The sequence below is a fragment of the Epinephelus moara genome, chromosome 1, assembly GCF_006386435.1.
Source record: "Epinephelus moara isolate mb chromosome 1, YSFRI_EMoa_1.0, whole genome shotgun sequence".
Lineage (NCBI taxonomy): Eukaryota > Metazoa > Chordata > Actinopteri > Perciformes > Serranidae > Epinephelus > Epinephelus moara.
In genome coordinates this window covers 18,637,860-18,659,481 of record NC_065506.1, presented here as the reverse complement: position 1 = coordinate 18,659,481, position 21,622 = coordinate 18,637,860, and the positions used below count along the sequence as shown (strand labels likewise).

The 21,622-nt window shown below is 40.5% G+C and overlaps 2 protein-coding genes across 9 annotated transcripts in view; both read left to right on the top strand.

Moving 5' to 3' along the window:
- The first annotated feature begins 4,663 nt into the window (after nucleotides 1–4,663).
- On the top strand, nucleotides 4,664–16,454 carry LOC126386346 (tropomyosin alpha-1 chain-like). Of its 8 annotated transcripts, none has more exons than XM_050038808.1 (10): nucleotides 4,668–4,914; nucleotides 5,530–5,655; nucleotides 8,479–8,612; nucleotides 10,096–10,217; nucleotides 10,428–10,494; nucleotides 10,632–10,707; nucleotides 10,833–10,895; nucleotides 11,144–11,213; nucleotides 11,811–11,889; nucleotides 12,323–12,538. In XM_050038808.1, the coding sequence occupies exons 1-10, from the start codon at nucleotides 4,801–4,803 to the stop codon at nucleotides 12,324–12,326; spliced, it is 855 nt and encodes a 284-aa protein (XP_049894765.1). In that variant the 5' UTR covers nucleotides 4,668–4,800; the 3' UTR covers nucleotides 12,327–12,538. The 8 variants fall into 8 exon arrangements, with proteins under 8 accessions (XP_049895093.1, XP_049894765.1, XP_049894695.1 ...); XM_050038664.1 differs by having other exon boundaries at nucleotides 4,672–4,914; nucleotides 10,096–10,213; nucleotides 10,424–10,494; XM_050039136.1 differs by lacking the exon at nucleotides 11,811–11,889 and having other exon boundaries at nucleotides 4,664–4,914; nucleotides 10,096–10,213; nucleotides 10,424–10,494; nucleotides 12,323–12,667.
- A 1,370-nt stretch (nucleotides 16,455–17,824) lies between these two features.
- fbxo22 (F-box protein 22) overlaps nucleotides 17,825–21,622 on the top strand; it is a 10,267-nt gene continuing 6,469 nt past the window's right edge. The window contains exons 1-4 of the mRNA XM_050049920.1: nucleotides 17,825–18,023; nucleotides 18,317–18,449; nucleotides 18,760–18,847; nucleotides 20,907–21,005. Coding sequence (XP_049905877.1) covers nucleotides 17,893–18,023; nucleotides 18,317–18,449; nucleotides 18,760–18,847; nucleotides 20,907–21,005 — 451 coding nt within the window. The 5' untranslated portion in view covers nucleotides 17,825–17,892. The remainder of the gene's footprint in view (nucleotides 18,024–18,316; nucleotides 18,450–18,759; nucleotides 18,848–20,906; nucleotides 21,006–21,622) is intronic.

Sequence of the window (21,622 nt, the reverse complement as noted above, 5' to 3'; positions counted from 1 at the left end):
TTTCAATGAGTTATTATAAGATATTGGTGATTTCCAGTTACATACCGTTTCAATTTTTCGAAATTTTTGAATCTTGTAGGCTATTACTTGTCTGTATTTCTGCATTTTCCAACAGAGAGGCTTGTAAATAAAATATCATTCAAGTGAACTGGTGTCACCAAAGTCTTCTCAACACTGAGCCATGGACTTGGGGTATTTCAGTTAAACCAATCAATGAATTAATTTTAATTATTGAGATTCTGCCCGACAAGAAAAAACTAAGATGCACTCTTTTGTTATTTGGGGCACATGACCTGTATCACATTCTTCACAATCTCAGGAATCTGTGACCACATTCAGGGCTGTAGCTACCACTGAGGACACTGGGGTCATGTCCTCAGTATTTTCTGTGTAAATGAGTGTTTTAGCGACCTGGAGGAAGTTAATGTTAGACAATTCAAAACTTAGTCATTTTGGTTATTTCTGTTCCCAGTGTGTTCAGACTCAATATTCTTAAATTTTACTTCTTCAAGGCAAATAAAAAGCAAAGACTTTGGGAGGGTTATCAATATTGGTGCCAATACAACACCTTACTTTGGTTAATATAAACTTATTTTTGACCATTTTTACTCTCATTTAACGTAACATATCAGTTTGCTCAATACATCAGTGTAGGTTGGTACTCAAAATGTACTACGGTTTAATGTTTAGACCTGGAAGGACTCAGTTCTCCACCAGAATTTTATTCCTGTCGGTTTGGAGACGGCTTTAAAACAGAATCAAGACCTTTATTTTGGGAAATACGGTGTACAGAAAGTAAAATTTAACAGTTGGCAGAAGAAATAAAACATGAAACATCCAACTCTCCATGTGTGTCTGTTACATCATCTCACAATAGCAGCAGCACTGACAGGATGCAGAGCCACTATAAGTTCTCCAGTCCCACCGAATAACAGAGGTGTGTGCTGGCAAGTGAACAAGGTCTCTTTAAGTGTCAGTACAAGATGGTATTTCTGAGTCAGCACTAAACCTGAAGCTATATTGAGTCCATGCTATGAAGTGAGAGCCGCGCTAAATTTGTCCGGCACTAAAATTTGAGGCGGCAATGTCAATTACTGTGGCGCAGCTGCTACCAACGCTGCTTTTAAACCTGGGGTCCTTTTTCTGCCATTTTCTCTTAAATTTAGTTCTTCAAGGCTACTACAGCGTATACGCTCTTCCAAGTGATAACACTGTGAGAAACTCTTTCAACATTTTCCAGTTCCTACTGGATCGGACTTGTAACAAGAGGCCTTGTTACACTGAGCTGGCTGAGGAGGAGACAGAGAAAACCCTGGCTAAAAGGACGAGGGCATTGAATTTAATGTGGACAAGCAGCTGATAGAAGACAGCTCATCCATTATTTTTATGCCCTAAATCTAATTATAATAAAAGTCAGAAAGCGGGTACGGTTACTGATGAGTGCTGCGTGCTACATAGCAAGGTTATAGGCCTCATCCACTGAAGACAGTTGTATTCAATATAATGTTACCTGCCCTGACTTGTAGGCACCACAAGCACAAACAGCTTCTTTTTTCTTTCTCTTCACTGACACTCCTTCATTTTTTCACTTTTTCATTTCCAATAAAAACACCTCTGTCACATCCGGTTGATGGCTGTGTGACTCCACTGATGGAAAATGACACAGCAATGACAGGCGGTAACAAGGACATTGCACAGTGGTTTAACACACTCATCACACTGATATTTTTACATGACCTCACATATTAGCCTTTCGCGTCTAAATCGTTTTGATAAGCTTGATTCAGTTGAGTTGAAGCAAGGGCTAAAGTTTGACTCAGAGGGATTGGGTTGAGCACCAACATTCTTCCTCCTCTATACTTTTAATTATTGAGAAGGAAGTGGGAAATTCCAGTCTAGACACTAACAATGAAATCATCACAGTACTCCCATTTTTGTCTGGGAACTGCTCACCCAGCTGTCTCAACACATCTATAATGAACAGCTCTGGGCTTTTATTTGCGGTGTGACGCTGTGGCATCAAGGTTTGACTCAACTGTGCTGTCACTATTTAGTCTGCAAACTGCTAGATTCCTGTGAAAATCCAACTTGAATTATCGCAGTCAATTACAGAAGAAACCACAAACAAAGACTGTGTTTAGATTTATGAGGTCTTCGCAACAATAAATCAGTAATGCATGCATGGCCATCAACAGACAGTGGTCACCTAATGAAATAAAACTTCAAAGGTGTTTAAACTTCAATTGTGGCTCTTTAAACGGCCGTAACGTCATTGTTACAGGGCCAAAGACTTTCCTGCATGATGGGAATTGTGGGAATGCTGCGGGCTGTTTTGATTATGACACTTGTCAGCATAAATCTGACTCACAGTGAAACTTTTTTCCAGTGTACCAACCAATTAAAAGATTTCCATTGAGCAGTACTCAAGAAATAATGGCTATGACGTGCAAAAATGAGAACAATAAATTGGTTTAATACCTGATCATTTAACCAGTTTAACTATTTACTCAAGTCTGGAGATGGCGAGTAAAGACAAAGTCATTTTACAAATAAAATAGTAAATAGCCTTATAGATTGTAAATTGGCAATACCTGCCATTAATGTGAATAAATGTGATTAAAAAGCTCAGAAGAAGCCATAAAGATGACCACTCATATATAATACTGTAAACATGTCCTTGTACAATGACCCTGGAAAGAGAATATAAACATCACAAACTAAGTTACTTTAAAAAAAGACCTCTGTTTGCACTACAGAGAACTCAAGGCCCGAGTATTTTAGAATTACTTAAACATCTAACCCTCAATCTGAGTAAATCATTACTTGCTGGACAGGTACAATGCGTGGATGTTCGTCTCTCTATCTATCCGGGGTGCGAGGGTGACATGGATTGCACCATGAGCCTCTCTGATCTCTGCATATGACTGGCATGCCTGGCTGGCTGCTTAACAGTCCACAAAACACATGGCAGCATGACAACACAGTGACAGCTGACTGCCTTAAAAAAAGCTCTATAGGTAGGATATGAGGCCGGACCACCACAGAGAAAAACTATAGGAGCAGAAACCACAGACCTGAAGGGACAAACAATTGAATGTAAAAAATAGACTTAAAACAATTTTGCCGTAAAACTTTGAGACCAGTTTGTTAGATCCTCTACTAGTGTTTCTGCATCAGCTGCATTTATTACTGGGGTCAGATTTATCCAGCTCAATGTAAGGCTGATCAACACTTAAGAACAGTAACGTGTCTGGGTATGAGTTATTATTTAGGCTGCTTGTTTTCTCTGTTTTCCCTCAATTTCTTTCACAAAGGAACCACAGTGATCTGCAAGACAGCTCAGGCCCCTTTTGTAAAAGTCGGGCTCAGTGCGGGTGGGAGTGGCTACAAGAGCTGTGGACAGAGTCAAGCAGGTGCCCTTCAAACAGCTAGATCCCAAAAATATACACTCAACAGAACACTAGCAGAGGAGTGGAGACATGGGAAGACAGGGGGGGATGCTTAAGTCTCAAGGCTCCTTAGAGAATGACAAAATACTGTCAGTGTGGGTTGTTATGCTTCATGGACAAGAGACAGTGCTTTTCATATAGTATTACATAACACTAGTGTGTGTGCAGCATATCTAACCTATACATCTTAATTTCACCCATATTTGAAGCCTGATTCTTCTTCTTAAGGTTCAGTTTCCCCAACATGTGCTAAAAAATAAAAAAAAATGAATTACTGTAGTTGACTGTAAACTGTTCTTACTCAACCCTGCACTCGTCCTGACCACAGGTTGTGTGTGACAGCTGCGGCTGTGCCAGTGACCTTGTGAACTATCGCAGAGGCGCAGCGAGGGGGGCTGTGGAAATGCCACAGCTTCTGTGTCTTCCAGCGTGCACGCCACTATATCCACCGCGGCCCATCTGAGATGTAACTCTCATAGCTGAGAGAGGAGTTGGACGAGCTCGATGATATACCTCTACAGACAGCAAAGCCTATCTGATTGCTGTTCGGATGTGAAACTATGCTGTGAGGGAGCTGCTGAAATGATCCCTGGAAGACAAACAAGCCATACTGGCTAATATGACACCCCACACAGGGAGAGGAACTTTCACAGGGGCTTATCCAATCAGATATATTTGTTTTGTATGAATAGCTCTGATGCATGGGGGGCTATTACAGTCCAGTCTGGAACCAATCTCTGTTGAAATGTTGACATGTGTTGTGAGTTCATGATTAACTTGTGTTTGAAATCATTTGTTTTGGCAAAAGCCATATGTAAAAAGTATAAGTAATAGTAAGACAATACTCAAATGATGTCTGTTGTTCTCACATGAAAGTCCTGGGTTATTTTCCTGGGTGATAATAAGGTCACAAATATCAACATGTTTGTCCCAAATAGCCCCCCTCAGAGGAGCTACTACTTCTTTGAGTCTTGACACTCCACTTCCTGCCTGTCACTTGGAGGGTGTTAGAAATAGGAGTGGACTGAGAAATCTTGGCGTGAGAGGGGTGTGCCCTCCTGACGTCTGTACCCCATGTATAGTCATAGAAGTAGTCAAATATCATGCAAGAGCGAATCACTGAAGAGATCCAGAAAAAAGACCGGTCCCACGTTGACAAACAGCTGCAGTTGTTTCCAAAAAAGTATTGGGTATCCAGTAACTGCCGAGCCAAACTACATATTTGACTCACTACAACCCAGGCGAGCTCGCACTCCAGCTTGGCATTCAGTGTGGTTCAGACGCTCCCGTCTTTTCTTTCAGTTTCTTTTTGTTTCTCGGTTTGCGCGGACACCGCCGACAATAAGCAGCCATGGATGCCATCAAGAAGAAGATGCAGATGCTCAAGCTCGACAAGGAGAACGCCTTGGATAGAGCTGAGCAGGCCGAGTCAGACAAGAAGGCAGCTGAGGACAGGAGCAAACAGGTTGGCATCCAGTGTGAGACGCGCTCTGGTGCTTTTACGCACCGGTGCCAGATGGCACGGTGCGCCTGGCGCTGCATGGTTCCTGCATGCCCAGCGTCCTGTGACTAAAAAATCAATGCGTCTTCATAAGAATAACTGGTAGAAAATATTTCCGCACACTTAGAACTATGCAGTGATTCACTTACCAGCCTGGACTTGATGTTTCCAGCACTTTGCCAAACCCAATCTGGGTGGAGCGATGGTTGTTCCGCACTATCTTCATACTATTAGATGAACTTTTAAAGTTTTAACAAGTTGCTTTTTTGGTTGTTTTACGCCATATTTGAGCTGTATGAAGTTGGTAACAAAATGGGAATATTTACATTTATTGTAGGATTCCTTATGATTCAGCTATAATGCCTAATAATGCGCATGTTCTAACAGCCGAAAATGATTGTATTTCTAAATGGTTTATATAGATTTAACTATGCAGAGCTAACACTTATTATCTTCACACCTTAGTGATTATTTACAGACACTGTGAGGTGTCACATACTTGGTGTGATTGAGTCTGAGGGTAATGATGTCTGTCTGTCTATATGTTATTAAACCCCCTCTTGTTTCTCTGACATCAAGCTTGAGGATGACCTGGTAGCACTGCAGAAGAAGCTGAAGTCAACTGAGGATGAGTTGGACAAGTACTCTGAAGCCCTGAAGGATGCCCAGGAGAAACTGGAGCTCGCTGAGAAGAAGGCCACAGATGTAAGTTTGGGCTGACGGTACCACTGACTGGTGGAGAAGCCCCAGTGGGTCGCCCACAGCATAATAGTTTGACCTTGAACCACCCCTTGGGCCCCATCAGGAAACTAAACTGCCAGCCCTCATTTAGATGTACTCTACTGATTAAAGTATGCAATAATTAATTATAAAAAGGCTATGGGTTGCATAGGTTGAAAATGTGGATAGTTAAATTTAGCCCATGTGCTGTATATGGTAAGGTCACTGTTCACTGGCTTACCAGAGCATTCCACAGCCATTTGGATGAATCTGAGGAGCAGTGTAGGGTTTCACTGGGGCATTTTACAAGCATATTTTGGCGTGTAAAATCCTTGACAGATTTGTGGTTGTTCTGGTTTCAGTTGGCAGTTATGTCAGACCCCGATGAAGTTACAGTTTACTGACTGCATTTAATGTCACACCAATTACGTGTAATTGATGCCACAACAACAACAACAACAACAACACAGCAACAATATTATTAAGATAAGATGACGGTAGATGCACTTTGATTCCCAGGATGAACTTTATTAATTGATTGATTGATTGATTGATTTGAAACTTAAAAAATGCAAAAACAGATGCATACCATGGACAAGAGAAGGAGCCTAAAAACTAGTACATTTTGAGTATTTGCTACATAATGAAGTGTGATAAATGCAATACACCATGGACAAATAGTAAGTGCAGGAGTGTCTGGTTGAATCAAATGAAATCACAAACAAAATCAGGGCTTTATTAAGTTGTAATTTATAAATAAATAAAGAAATACAATACAAAATGCACTGGAATGCACAAAGGTGGTGGGTTAAGTATCCCGTGTCTGTAGACAGCAGTGTCAGCAGCACCAGATACATGTGTTGCACTTGTAGCAGGTAAACGAAATACGCCAGATCTTTTAGGGACTGTTCGCTACTTATGAGGGGAAAGGAGGTGGTCCAAAGGAGGGACTTGTGTTTTTTATTATTATTTTGGCTTAGGAAAAGGACATACAACTTTAAATGGTTGTGTTTTGCATTTATTTTAAATACCCTCTGAGGTTTGAAAGGCACATTTTGTATAAAAATCACCAAAATTACACCATTTACCAGAGCCTGAAAATGTGAAAACAGAAATTATCATCAATTTTCAGATTTCTGACAGTCCTTTAACGCATAATTTTTAAAGATGGTTTGCACTTTGCTCAAGAAATTAGCTTTTTGATTTTGTGACAACTCAAACTTCTCTGTTTGCTCGTTGCATCGGCTCCAATACCTACATTTGGTGTAGTTATAAGAAGAAAATATGGTGGTGGGCATGCGTTATCCCCCAGTCATTCAGGGAAGCTCAAGAAAAAAAACGTATTTGTAGCTTTCAGGAGGGTCAAAAAAAAGTTACACCTCAGCCACCCCCTTTCCCTCATTAGTAAAGTACATTCCCTTAGTAGCCCCACAAAGACAGCAGGACACAGGCCAACAGCCGAGGAGCTACTATTATTACTAATGACAAGAAGATTTGTGTTTTATTAATAAATTAGAGTCTTAATAAGCTCTGTGTGGAAACAACTGTAACTTAGCTCATGACTGAATGAGAAATGTTTGGGGCTGTGATTTTGGTAGGGTCAGCTCAATGCACCAGCAGGGGATGCACTCAAAACACGTCATGAATTAGATAGTTGTACAGCCTAACTAACAAAAGGTAGAAGAAATTAAATGACTTTAAAAAGAAAAAACACTGGAAATCAGCGCATTCAATATATTTTATTTATTCGTTTGATAAATTTTATTACTTGCGTGTGAACTCAAGTACTTCCGGGATTGATGGCACGTCCCAATCCTCATCAGCGGTTGATTAAAGGCGGTGGGGGCAGGGATCAAACGCGCCGCATCTCCAAGTGTGTGTGTCTGCGTTGAGGCAGGCATCCTACACCGAGCTGAGGGCGAAACTAGCTTAGCTGAGACACAAAAAAGGAGCAAAAATGGCCGGCGGGAGCTCTCTGGAAGCTGTGAAGAAGAAAATCAAGTCGTTGCAGGACCAGGCCGATGCGGCGGAGGACCGGGCAGCGTTACTACAGCGGGAACTGAACCAGGAGAGGAGTGCGAGGGAAGCAGTAAGCCGCTCTGCTAATTATTTAAGGCAATTAGTCCCCAGGCTGTCGACGGCATTAGGCGTAAATCTGGTCAAAAAGCGTGGCTGCTAGGCCCAGACAGCGACGCTTTATGCTCAAATGCATGCATGCTTGAGATTAGCCCACTGTAGGATGCGAGTTAAAGATGGGTGGATGAAAGGACTCCACCCGGCTCGCCCCTGAATAAACAAACAGCACTGTAATAAGTAACATTAGGCTAATGCTGCTGCAGCAGCACCACAGGTCCTCTGGCATCAAATCCCTTTGTGAAACTCCCGCAGCTACCAGCTAGTTGGAGCACAGGGGAGCTGCTTTTTCCTCTCTTAAATACCAAACTGTAACCATGTTGTGTCGCCTGTGTGTTCATGAGACAAGATACTGTTACAATCACAGAGACAGGCTTGACTGGAAAGAGGGATGGAAGAGTGAATAAATGGGGTTGGATTGTTTTTACAGGCTCTGCTAACATGTGGTAGGTTTAAAATCTGTATTAAAAGAATAGAAATGAACAAAATCAGCCCATTAGAGTCTCCATCCCTCCCTTGGGTTTGTCCCTGACCCAGCCCAAGCCCCCTCCTGAGGGAGTATGGGATGGTTGGGGTGTTGTAAGCCTGCAGAGCCAGTTGACACATAATACATGATGTTAAGCTATACAAATGAAGTTGATTTGACTGTATGAATGTGGTGTTGTGTTCTCCTAGGCTGAGGGTGATGTAGCTTCCCTGAACAGACGTATCCAGCTGGTTGAGGAGGAGTTGGACCGCGCACAGGAGCGTCTGGCCACAGCGCTGACCAAGCTGGAGGAGGCTGAGAAGGCTGCTGATGAGAGCGAGAGGTGGGCACCATGCACCTGGAGAAAAGACCCCACTTGGTCAACACAGTCCACTCATACACTCCTTTGTTAGGTCTTGGTGTTATGCAAGAAATCATAGCTGCACTTTTCATATGCGTAGTCCTCCACCCATTAGTTCTCCATCATCTCAGGGAAATATATTCCTTAGTAAAGCATGATGTGGCAGAATTAGGACAGGATCTTTGTAGTCAAACAGAAGAAAATTCAGCCTGGAGTCACTGCACCGATCCGGTCACATGCTGCTGCAAACATTTTGGAGCACAGCGGTCATGCTGTTGCTGGATGACTTTAAGATAAATAGGAAAACAGGTTTTATGACTCTGGCACTGAAGTGCTGGATTCTGCTAAACTACAGTATGCTAGCAAATCAAAGATTGCACCTGATTCATGCTGTTGGAGTACCACTCCTCACATCCTGCTCAGTGCTGCCACTGCTGGCTGGAAGTCATATTGCACTAATGTTTTAGAGGTGTGGTACTGAGCTGAAACATGGGGCTGGGAAATTAGTTTTCTTTGTTGACATGTTGCATTATAGCATGTCTGCACAGTTGTTGATATCTATGGTACTTTATACTTAATACAATCACCCCTGACCAAAAGTGGAAAGCACACCTGTGGCATTTTGATAGAAACTTAGTCTTTTCATGCAACAAGTGTAGGTGTTAAAAGCATGGATAATACAGTCCCACTCCTCACCATGAGTGTGACATGCAGTACTTGGTGTTTATTCAAACCTGACCACTTACACACAATCCATCATGTACCCAGTGTTGTCCACTAGGGGTGTATCGATAAATCAATCTGGACTGAAATATCGATTTAATGATCGATGACCCAGTCTCATCAGTGCAAAGTGAAATTATTGATACATATCGTCATCTTTATGCTTTTACGCCTTTGTTTTGAAATTACCATGACACGTCACAATTTCCATCCAAGCACACCTTCCCTAAACATTCATACACTGCTAGCAGTCTGATGCCAGGCAGAGAATGGCAAACAGCCAAGAAAGAGACAATGAGGGCATTAACTGGTATCGTCTCATATCGATCACAGGCCCTTGAATTAATCAAATCTTATTCGTGGCAGACTTTGTGATATCAGCAAGCATTGTATTACTGTCCAAAGAATCGCTGTAATCTATTGTCCACCACTATGATGTGACATATGAGTATATCTGTAAAATATCCAGACTTATTGTTCAAATATGTAAGCGTATGTCTGTGAAAGTCCCTGTCTGAAATTTCAGACCACCTTCTCACTATTATGAGACCTCAGTAGGAGCCATGTGCTTTGTGTAAAGTTTATCAGTTTAAAATGGAATTTCCTGAACCCGTATAAGAAACTACTCTTTTGTTAGTTAAAATTTTATTATCATCAGGGAATTATCAAAACATACTGACCTGCTGTTGTGCCTGTGTTTTCCACGTCTTAACCCACCACACTATGTTCTCTCTCCCCTCAGAGGCATGAAGGTCATTGAGAACAGGGCAATGAAGGACGAGGAGAAGATGGAGCTGCAGGAGATCCAGCTGAAGGAGGCCAAACACATTGCAGAGGAGGCTGACCGCAAATACGAGGAGGCATGTTTCTCAGCTGTTCACTGCACTTTGAAGTTTGAGCTCAGCGTTTTCTACATTCTTTTACCTAAATGTAGCAGCTGGCATCAGTGCACACTTTGTCAGATGCACATTATAGCCACATTGTCATAAATAGAGTTACAGCCATAGAAGAAATTTAATTCCGTTTCATTGTTGATGTATTAAACTTAACTCTGTACGTTGTGACTTCAGGTAGCCCGTAAGCTGGTGATCATTGAGAGTGACTTGGAACGTACAGAGGAGCGCGCTGAGCTGTCTGAAAGGTAAAAACGTCCTTCCTTTTCCTCCCATCTGTTCCTCCAAGTCACAACTTTAAATAACATTTCAGACACATTCTGTTTGTTTTTTTTGTTTGTCTGTGGCATCTTCCTGCTGGTTCAACCAAACCATAAATCAACAGCAAATGCTCTGAGCTTGAGGAGGAGCTGAAAACCGTACAGAACAACCTGAAGTCTCTGGAGGCTCAGGCAGAGAAGGTAGGGCTGCTGGCCAGGACGATACATTGCAAATAATCCGCAGTATAAACCCCTGAAGTGTGTTTAAAATTGTCTTGTGTACATATGTATATATACCTGACTCTGGCCTTTGTATGCGACCACAGTACTCACAGAAGGAGGACAAGTACGAGGAGGAGATCAAGGTTCTTACAGACAAGTTGAAGGAGGTGAGTTGAAATTTTTTTTTTTTTACATAAGCATTTTGTAGAACTACAGTAAACCTGAAGATTTAAACGTTGCCTCTTTAGTTAATTAAAATGCGTATGCTGACTTTACATTTTTGTTTTATTGGAAGTGATTCTGTTTTCTTTTACAGGACTTAAGTGCTTAAAATGCTTACAGGGCTGTGGCTGGTAATGTAAACCTTTTTTAATATGAATTGTTAATGTGAATTGTTAATGTTTGTTTCACTCAGGCTGAGACTCGTGCTGAGTTCGCTGAGAGATCAGTCGCCAAGCTTGAGAAGACCATTGATGACTTGGAGGGTATGAATCTTTTCTACTTTAATTTTTTGGCATTTGAAAACACAAAATATAGGGGTGTGTTTGTCATAGTGCGAACTTATTCAGGTTTCCTCCATAGAGTGTTCTTCTCATTCTTCTAATTTCTTAAAGGGACAGTCGTTAAAAAAAGAAACAGTGAGGTTATTTATTTATCTGGGTAGCAGGGTGCTAAATAGACCTCAGGACACATATCTGCATGGCCTATGGGGGGACGGAAACAAAGCAGCGATCCATAGAGGCCGGCGTGATATTATTCATGTTGGCAACATTTCTCACCACAATGCTGTTTGGCATGCTGGTGTAGTGACTGTTCAAGGCCAGCTCGTCCCAAGCAGTCCTCTCAGGGTCACGGAACATGTGATGCAGTTTCTCAGTGACTCCTCAGGAATCTGACACAACATCAGCAGCTGTTCATGTGCACTTCCTATTTCTGTCCTGCTCTCTTTTTTCTTTTTCAGTTTCTCTATTTGTGTTTTTCCCCTTTTTGACTTCTGTTCTCTGACGCTATTATTTCTCTGCTGTCTTCTTGTTTTATTCCAAATCCTTCACTGCCGCCTCACAATAATTACCACACAATAGATGAGCTGTATGCCCAGAAACTGAAGTACAAGGCCATCAGCGAGGAGCTGGACCACGCCCTCAACGACATGACTTCCATGTAATTCACCACATGCTTGTTTCTGCTCTGTGCCTTAGATCTCAGCACCCCTAACCGCTTTTTCCAAGATACAATAGCTCCCTCTCCTGGCATGTTTGAGTGCAGCTATTGCTTGTCTAACCCTGATGTGTGTGTGTGTGTGTGTGTGTGTGTGTGTGCACTAAAGGTGTTTGGATATATTGCTGACTAGGTTCTTAGGCTAGATTTACCAAACCTTTTGGTTAACTATTAACTACACTTAGTCGTAGTGGGTTTTTTTTCTCTTCTCTTGAGCTTCTCGCAACATAGCCACATTTCTTCATAAGCTTGATTTTCTTTAGCTTTTCTGGCTCAGTTCTGCATCCTTTCCCCTCCTTTGTTCTGCATGACATTTATCTTCCATTCCTCCTTTTCATATCTCCAACACTTTTTGTTGTTCTCCTTTTTTTCACAGCTAAATTTTTACACCCCTCAGCCCAGAAGCTGGTTGAACATCATCTCTCTCCTGTGCAGCGCAGCCCGACTCTCTGTCTCTGTATTTCCTTACTGCCCCGTCACTACTGCACACCGGGCTGTCGCTGCCGCCATCCATTTGTTCATCTCTCATACAGACCTTTGAGCCCTATTGCTTTGTTTAAAATAAACATTCTTCCATCTATGCCAGCCCTTCCCCCTTTTCTCCTGCGATGTTTCTTCATTTCCATTTGTCCCATCTTTTCTTTTTTTTTTTTGTCTTCTGTGTCTTTTTAATTTGTTTTGTTGAGTAGCTTTTGAATAAACTCTTGAGGCTCCTCTCCCACCCACTGTTCCTTTTTCTGTTTGAGAGGACGGTTATTTGTTATAATGGCAGTATTTTAATTAATCCTCTTTATTTGTAACAAAGAAGTGTTCACAGGAAATACAATGGTTGTCCTCTGTTTTCCTTTTGAAATAGAAAAATAAGGTAAAATTTGAGCAAGTGCTTTCTGTATTGTAATTGTAAGTTTCCAAACTCTGATGCCTTAAGCACACCTATTGTGGTTAAATGATAAACTGCATCACCAGGGATTTTAAATGTAAATACTGACTCAAACCTTAATGATCTTTAGTGGATGCACCCTCCTTTAAAGGTCCAGTGTGTAGGATTCAGGGGGATATATTGGCTAAAATTGAATATAATATAATAGGTATGTTTTCTTTAGTGTACCTGGAAGATAAGAATTGTTGTTTTCTTTGCCTTAGAATGAGTCGTTTTATGTTTGCGTTTTTGTGTTGGCCATCTTAGTTAGCAGCCCCTCCATCCATGATTGCATCGGAAAAACACAGATTTTTAATATAAAATTACTTTATTCAGTGTTTAAGTAGTCTAAATCACCAGATCCATTTGTTTTTGAGAGAAAGGGACCTCTGCAGATAATTTGGCTCCCCCTAAAAACCTCCTGAATATCTGGATCTTAGGTTATCAGAGAAATAAGGTGAGCCAACATTAGCGGGTGTTTGGCTAGTGGCACATCTGCGACAAACCGAACAGCGTTGGAGAAACATTGATTTGTACTGTAATATGAAACTGCTTTATAACTGGTTTTAATCACCCGGTCCATTTGTTTTGGAGAGGAAGAGACTTCTGTAAATTTGGCTCATGGTGAAAAACTCCTGAACAAAGAACACTGAAGCAATCTTAACCGAGAGTTCACTTTTGGCTCATGGAAGAAGTTGCAGCTGGTTGTAGGCAGCCATCCTCACCACTAGGTGCCACTAAATCCTACACACTGCTTATGCGAGGAAGGGAGGTCTGTCATTTGATTGGTAAACTTTTTAGAGCAGTGGTTCCCAACTGGTGGGTCGTGGTTCAAAAGTGGGTCAGGGGTCCATAAATGGACCGCAAGTGATTCACAAATGTCAAGTTTTGAAAAAAACACACTTTATTTTGAAGTACAGTGAATTTCTGGCACAAACTTTTATTTTGAAGTAACATTTACAGCTACTTAACAGAGACTGTAAACTAGCTGGAGGACTTGGCCAACATCAGTATAACGCTGAATATATTAAACTTTGTGGACCTTGAAATACAGACTCAGGAGATATCTGGACCCCATGGCTGGACCAGTTGGGAACCACTGTCTTAGAGATTGATTTTAGCTTTGGTGTTTCTAGCACGATAAGCCTAGCCTTGGTCCCTGCACCAGAAGCCAGTGACTTTGAGTCTGTACTAGGCATTGGGTATTTATGTGTAGGCTTCTTCCCGGCTATCCTTAATATCATGGACACACAAGAAAATTCTCAGTAAAAGCTTCAACAAGCTCTAAAGGAATAATGAGAAGGTGATGTTGCCATGGGTAACCAGGACAGAAAGTTAGCCACCTTTTTGGAAATGCTTTAGTTTGATGTTCATGAGGTCGGCACTTTAACAGCTTGAACATGAACTTGTCACTTGTTTTGTGATCAGCTCCACTAACTCTTTGTCTTATGTACTAACCTGCCTTCTGTCTCTTTCCCTTTTTCTCTTTACCTGCTTTCTGACTGTCAAGACCACCTATACAAGCAGCTTGAGAAAAACCGCCTTCTGACCAATGAACTGAGAGTAGCCTTAAACGAAGCTTAATCTGGAACGGGCTCTCGTGTGCTTTCATTCTTCTGAATCTCAAACATCCAGGCATATTGTCTAATGCTGTGATATAACAAAACAAGTATAGACAACCGTGTCTATGACACAAAGCTTAAACCAAGTAATGGTTTCAACAAACGGGAATACGACGTAAGATTTTAACATTATGCATGCTCAAACTGCAGATTTAGACAGGAGGTTGGAAAACCTCAGGTTAAGAAGAGTTGATGCATTTACTCAGTTATCGACAGGGTTGTAGCATATCAGTTAAAATCTTCATGGTGCTGTTGCTCATGGGGTGAAGGCTGGGGAAGGCTCATAAAATGCTGTAGGGGGTCTAGAATTTGTACATTCATCATCCCCTCTGTAATGTTATAATAGCTAACCTGAAAGACAGACAGGTTTGAAGTATGAATTGAAAGCTACAAGACAGGAATGTAAAACCAAACTGCCCAAAATTTTGGTGCGAATATAGATTTGACTTGCTCTCTTGTTGCTTGTTGGACTTATTTTTTTCTTTGAGGGTCGTCTTTTAATCTGTAGCACATCGGTCAGGACACACGTCTGTTTTTTTATTACCTTTTTTTTTTATATAATACATTTGATTTTCCTGACAGACTGTCCCTGATCTCACAATGAGCGTAAACACGTTGAACAAACAAACCTTCAGAATTCACTGAAGTCTAAATAGCAACACAGGATGAAGGAGTATACTTTGGTGTGAAGCTGACTACTGATACATATGAGAGTTCACATACATGCCTGTTAAATTAGAGTTGCAGTAGGGTAAACAGCCTTAGGGGTAGCTGTGCAGGGAAATCATTTGTTTCTATAGAGGTCTCTTGGGGTTGAATTGGTGCTCACGTTTTTTTGTCTTGATTGGCCCGAAACTTCCTGGAGATGGTGTCTGGACTTGATACTGTAAGCCATGAGCAACATTTAAATCCATTGCCAAATCAGAGTGGGCAAAACACCATTCTCTTGTCCTAAAACCAGCTCACGCAGTCTTGACTGCAGCCCTGTCTATAGCCTGAGTATAATATTTCCAGTGAGTGGGCTCACAGTTATCGGAGTTGTGGATATGTGGTGCTTAATGAATGGAAACTGCTGTTAACAAATATATTATGGTGAAATTTCTCACACTCATAAGGTTTTCAACAACATCCAGCACATGTCTAACACTGTTATCCTGGGCTAGAGCTTTGTCTGTTTATACTCTGTGCATCTCTGCGCTGTTTCTATGATTTTTTTAACCGATGCAATGCTATATTAACAGAGAAACTCACACGAGCTAAAGAAGAAGGCCTGAGCGTAAAGCAGATGCTGGATCAGACTCTAATGGAGATGGTTAACATTTGACCCAGCTCTGTTCCTCTCCCTGCCTTGCCTCGCCTCATCTACTCTGAGTATGGCTGGCTCCCATATACGGCTGCTACAGATAACGTCGGGCCTTGTGTTTGTATATGTCCTCTGACCTTGTCATCCTGAAGAAACGAGCTCCACTCAAGGTAGCACACGCGGCTCAGCTGAGCTACGGTTAAATGACACTGTTTCCGTTACACACTGTAATCAAAGGTCAGTTAAAATTCACTGCATATGTTAAGTTTACATGTACATGTCGGGAGATTTGCACTTTTTGGGGAATCATACTGCACATAATCTTCGTCAGCAAAGCCATAAGTTAAGACAAGGTTATATTAAAGGGACTTTTATTATGTGTACTTTTGTAAAGTTACTTGTGTGTCTCTGTTTCTTCTGTATTGTAAGCATTTATTCACCGTCAGTGATGTTGTATACTTCCAGTTTAGCAAGGAAGGAATTCTTAGCACAGTTGCTTGAATGTACTGTTAGGATCAGTCAAGTAAAAGAAATGTGTGCACATGGTACTCACTTTTGTGTTCATTCTGAGAAACCGATTTTTTTTTTTTTTTCTATTTTTGTCTCGCCCATTTTATCTTGGCAATGTAAAGATCATGAATAAATGGTTGGATCCAGTATAACCTACTTCAAGTTTGGCTTTATTGCTAATGTTTCTCTGGAATGTTTGTGCCTGTGTGCCAGTGACAGCCTCGGCTGCAGGCATCATGTTATCAGGTTGTCTGTATGTTAGTATGTACGTCCCATCCTTGTGAAAGTGATATCTCAAGAATGCCTTGAGGGAATTTCTTTAAATGTTGCACAAATGTCCACTTGGACTTAAGGATTAATTGATAAGATTTGTTGGTTAAAGGTCAAGACTACTGTGACCTAGTCTCTGTCATTCTTGTGAAAGCAATATCTGGGGAAAAAAGGCCATGAGGGAATCACCTCAAACTTGGCACCAACATCCACTTGGACTCAGCGATGAACTGATTAGATTTTGGTGGTCAAAGGTTACTGTGACCTCTCAAAACATGTTTTTGGCCATAACTTAAGAATTTGTATCTTAATTATGACAAAGTTTCACATAAATGTCAAATAGGACATAATGAGGTGATGACACAAAAGGTCAAAGGTCATCTAATTTTTTCTGGCCATTATTCAACATCATAACTCTGTCCACCTTGAAACTCGCAATTCTATAGATCCTCTGTGCTCTTGGTTAAAGAGGTGTGTCAAGCATCCATGTTTTTGAATATGTAGCTTCTTTGCAGCAGCATCCATATTTGAAGCACTGTCATGGCTACGTATGAGAGTGGACAGACATGGATGTAAACTGTAACTGCTACATGACTGGTTTGCAGAGGCATACAACCACAAGGTGATAACCGTAGTTTGATATTGTGAAGACAAAATAGGGGTAAATGTACGACGTGTCATTACCGTGGCCTTCTGACATGAAATTCTATACATACCACTTCATTTAAGCCATGCAAAACAAAGCACTAAACTTTTACAGTGAAATGACACATATTTTAAATAAAAAACACAACATGATGTATTAGACTGTGGAAACATGCACTATAAGCTCTTGGTTTGATGCAGTCTTCACCTGTGCAGTAAAATATGACTTATGTCACTTATGAAAGTTTTATTAGGCAGTAATTCCCAACCTCTTTGTGCTAGTATTGTTAAGTAAAAGAAACATGTCTACTTATGACCTATTATCACAGGTTATAGCCTCAGTTCGGACATGAGGTGCAAGCAGTTACATCAAGATTGATTTTCCCTCTGGAATCATTTCGTTTTAGGAACTTATAAAGTGAGTATTTCAAAAAAGGCTAAAAAAACGGAAGAAATCTCAGCAGAAATAAACATGATAATGTGTAACAGAAATATGTTCTCTCATGTGTAACTACAAGTCAAAACAAACTACAGTAAATCTATGGGAGAACTTTAAGCTGCCATAGCCCCGCCTCGCCGCAGGGGGCAGTGTGTTGCATCTGCAGCGGCGGAAGAGCAGAGGTGAAAGTTCGTAGCTTGGGAACCGTGCTGGAACAGACACGACTTGAGAGCGAAATATGGGTGAAAACCAAGACTTTACCGTCTCTTTACAAGACAGCAAGGCTTCATACGTACTCAGCAATGTTGCAGAAGTGGTGGAGCGGATCCTGACGTTCGTACCGACCAAATCTCTCCTCCGCATCGCAAGGTAACGGGAAATATTTGTATGCTAATGAGTTAACTTGGCTAACACTAATGGCTGTCGAATGGAAGTGCAACTAGTTTTCAGACACACACAGGACAGTTATAGAGCTACTGTGACAGCCAAGGTAATTTAGGACTAATTTTACTTAACCTAACTTAACATTTATGTGAAAGTTATTTGCATGCAGCTGCCTGTTCCTGTTTACCTGACAGACGCACGAACTGAATTGCTAACTCTCTGGCCAAGTTTGGACCGAGCTAGCAGGTAAAGCTGAGTGTGTTTGTGTTCCTCCACAGTGTGTGCAGACTGTGGAGAAACTGTGCCCGCAGAGTGCTGAGGACTCAGCAGCAGCTGACCTGGGTGTCAGCCTGTGGACCGTCCAACACAGAGGCCCATGTCCTCTGCAGCATCCTGGCTGAGGAGGTGGAGGTAATGCATGGGGAGCTGATTGGGACGTAAAAGACCTGTACTTGTCAAATTTGCAGTATAGGAGTAACATGGATGATGGTAGTGGTAGATAATTAACATCTTGAAATGATCTCTCTTGTAGTCCTCGGGTGACAACCTGAAAATGTGTTCTGGAACTGATAAAAAATACTTTATTTCATTTTTTTTTTTTTAATTAAAAATGACTAATAATGTGTGGTATATTGCTGGCCCATGTATTGTGCCCAGACTGCATTCAGCAGAGTCTCTAACACTGTTTTAACACATGTTCTTTGCTTATGATTCCTCACAGAAAGTGTTTCTCCTGCCCAAAACAGTTCTGGCATTGGTAGACTGTGAGGCCTTCAATGGACAAGATTATTGCTACAGACAGAATAAAGGTATGTATTAGATATTGGTACTCAGTGCTGATGGACTTTACTATACCGTGTTTGTTAGAGTTTGTTGTCTGTGAGGTGCACATCTGTATCATGCATACATTGTGGTATTAGTGGAAAGCAGTGGTGGAAGAAGTATTCAGAGACTTTACTAATACCACACTCTGAAAATACGACACTACAGGTAAAACTCCTGCTTCCAAAACCTAACTGATGTAAAAATATGTATTACCAGGAACATTTACTTAAAGGTCCACAAGTAAAAGTATTCATTGTACAGTAAAATATTCCCTGTCAGTGTTTTACCACAACAGATGATGTTTATGGATCAATATACTGCTGCATTAATGTCTACGTTGCATTTTGCTGCTGCTGATGGTAAACATGGTCAGCTGTGCAAATTTTATCTACAGTATACATTGTTGGAAAGTTTAATCTATTACATTGCATCCTATTCTGTAGGTTCATCATGCATTAGCGTCGCTGTCGTGTGAATCGCATATATTTTAAAAGTCAACTTTTCATGAGCTCGGAAAAACAGGTCTGTTCTCAGCTTCGTGATGATGCATTTTCTATACTCGTGGGTTTTTAAATTGTATATTTAGCTTAAGATTGAGGAGAATTTTCTCAACCCACAAAGGAATGTTATACTCTTCGGTTTATTACAAACATTCACATTAAAAATCCAGAAATTTGGAGATACATAGTTTTCACTTCACAGGAATGGTTATTAAAATTCTAATCCTTAAAGTAACTAAAGCTGTCAGACAAATGTACTGGAGTGAAGAGAACAACATGTAGAAGTATAAAGTTGCAGAAAATGGATACTCTTCCTGGTAGAAAGACATGTCCTATGACATAAGTGGCGTAACACAATCCTTCAGCAATTCAGATTTAGTTAGCAATACAACAGCATTATAATTGTGTGAAAGTAGGTGTCTCATATGCCAAAAATAAGTTTGGGATGCACAGATAACCTGTATTATGTGTATTTTACACATATGTTAAATATGTGATAAATGGATGGAATAAAAAATGTTAACTATAAAAATCCCTTAAATTTAAAATCATACATATATGCACATCCATTGAAAAAAAAAAAAAAAAGTACAAGAATGTTGTTTTTCAGGTTGTCTGTGTCACTGTAGTCTTGCCTCTGTTGTTTTGTTATTTAACCAGAGGGGTGGAGTTATGCCTTTTCAAAGCAAGAGATTTTATCTAAAGTCCCTGCTTCAGACTCCTGTCTTCTAGTCTTGTGTTGGAACAAGAGATTACTGAAATATAATATAAGATGGATCTCTCTTTGCGAGTACTACATTATTAACTAGAAGCCACTAACATGGGACAGACTACTCGCTGCACTATTACATTCAGAGGGCAAAGTAATCATAAAACAATAAAAGGGGTCATGTTATGTTTAAGCTCACAGTTTGTTCCCTGTTGGTCAGTTTCATCTTGTGACCATTGTTCCTCTTTGTCACTGCAGTTTCAGTAGCACATGTTATGACCGATCACCTGCACTTTAAGCACAAATACCCCATTAGAGAGTATTATGGCACTTATGTCATGGAGTTTTTTTGTTTTTTTATACTTAAAAGCCAGAAAAGATGCACTGAAGGTGTTGTTCAAAGTTTGTTTGTAGTCCGTTTTAGTCATGGTGAAGTTTATTTCATAGTTGCTTTGGTTACCTGCCGTTTAATACAACTTCCACATGGACTGAAAACAGTATTTTATTTATTGACTAGAACCAACAGACACCTGCCAGCCAACCAAAAATTGAAAATTAAGACTTGTATATTAATTTGCTAGTATTTGTTTCTTATAGATCTCACTGAAATTTAAAAATTCTACCACATGTATTTAGTGGTAATTTTCTACATTAATAAAGTAGAATTACAGTCTCATTGCTAAGAAAGAGGAGCTTTGCTGATGTAAATATCTTTTAATCTAAAATAGTTGCGTAATGGACTTTTTATTTCCAGCAACATGTGCTTAATTTTATTTAGAAATAAGCATTTGGCAACCTTTCTCATTAACATGTTTTTTCTCTAATACTCTGTAGCGAAAAGGAGTCGTCACAGTCCAGACACAGCTGAAGAACTGAACCTGCTCTTCCCCAAAGGCTGTGACATCATGGGCATCTCTACACCAGGCATTGTCTGTAAGTGTGCAGTCTTTCTGGCTCTTTTACATTCCCTCATTCATGTAGAAGAAAATAAAATCCCCACCTGCCATAAAAGCATAGGTAACCATATACAGTAGGTATGCCATGATAGTAAAAATTTAGTAATCGATATCAATACCAATGGAATTCCACGATTCTCAACACCCAATTCTATACCACGGTAAAAAACAAAAACAATAAATCCCATGTACTTAAACATAAACTCTGTTATTAAAAACATTTAAATTGAATAGAATTGAAGTTCTCGGGCGGAGCTGTCGCTGCAGCTGCACTGATCGCCATCTTCTATGTCAGGGTTCAACACTAAGGTTTTTTTTCACTTGCCCGATCGGGCAAGTTGGTCAGAGATCTACTTGCCCGAAGTCAGTTTTTACTTGCCCTATAAAAATTGTTTAATTTAAGCGGCTATCAAATAACAAAGACTGCAGATATTTTTATGTTATGTAATCTTTATTCACACTGTATTTATTAATTAAAACAACATATGTCATGTATTGTAGCTTAATTCCTACACAAAAATGACAGTGTCAGGGCTTAAAGTGAAAAATTTGTCAATCGTTCTCCGTCTATAATTTTGCGCCCTACTTGAGCCA

Coding starts and splice junctions, on each gene's coding strand:
- LOC126386346 (XM_050039136.1), top strand. CDS start 4,801: ATGGATGCCATCAAGAAGAAGATGCAGATGCTCAAGCTCGACAAGGAG. Junction 10,708..10,832: donor TGGAGGCTCAGGCAGAGAAG/GTAGGGCTGCTG, acceptor ATGCGACCACAG/TACTCACAGAAGGAGGACAA. Junction 10,896..11,143: donor TTACAGACAAGTTGAAGGAG/GTGAGTTGAAAT, acceptor TGTTTCACTCAG/GCTGAGACTCGTGCTGAGTT.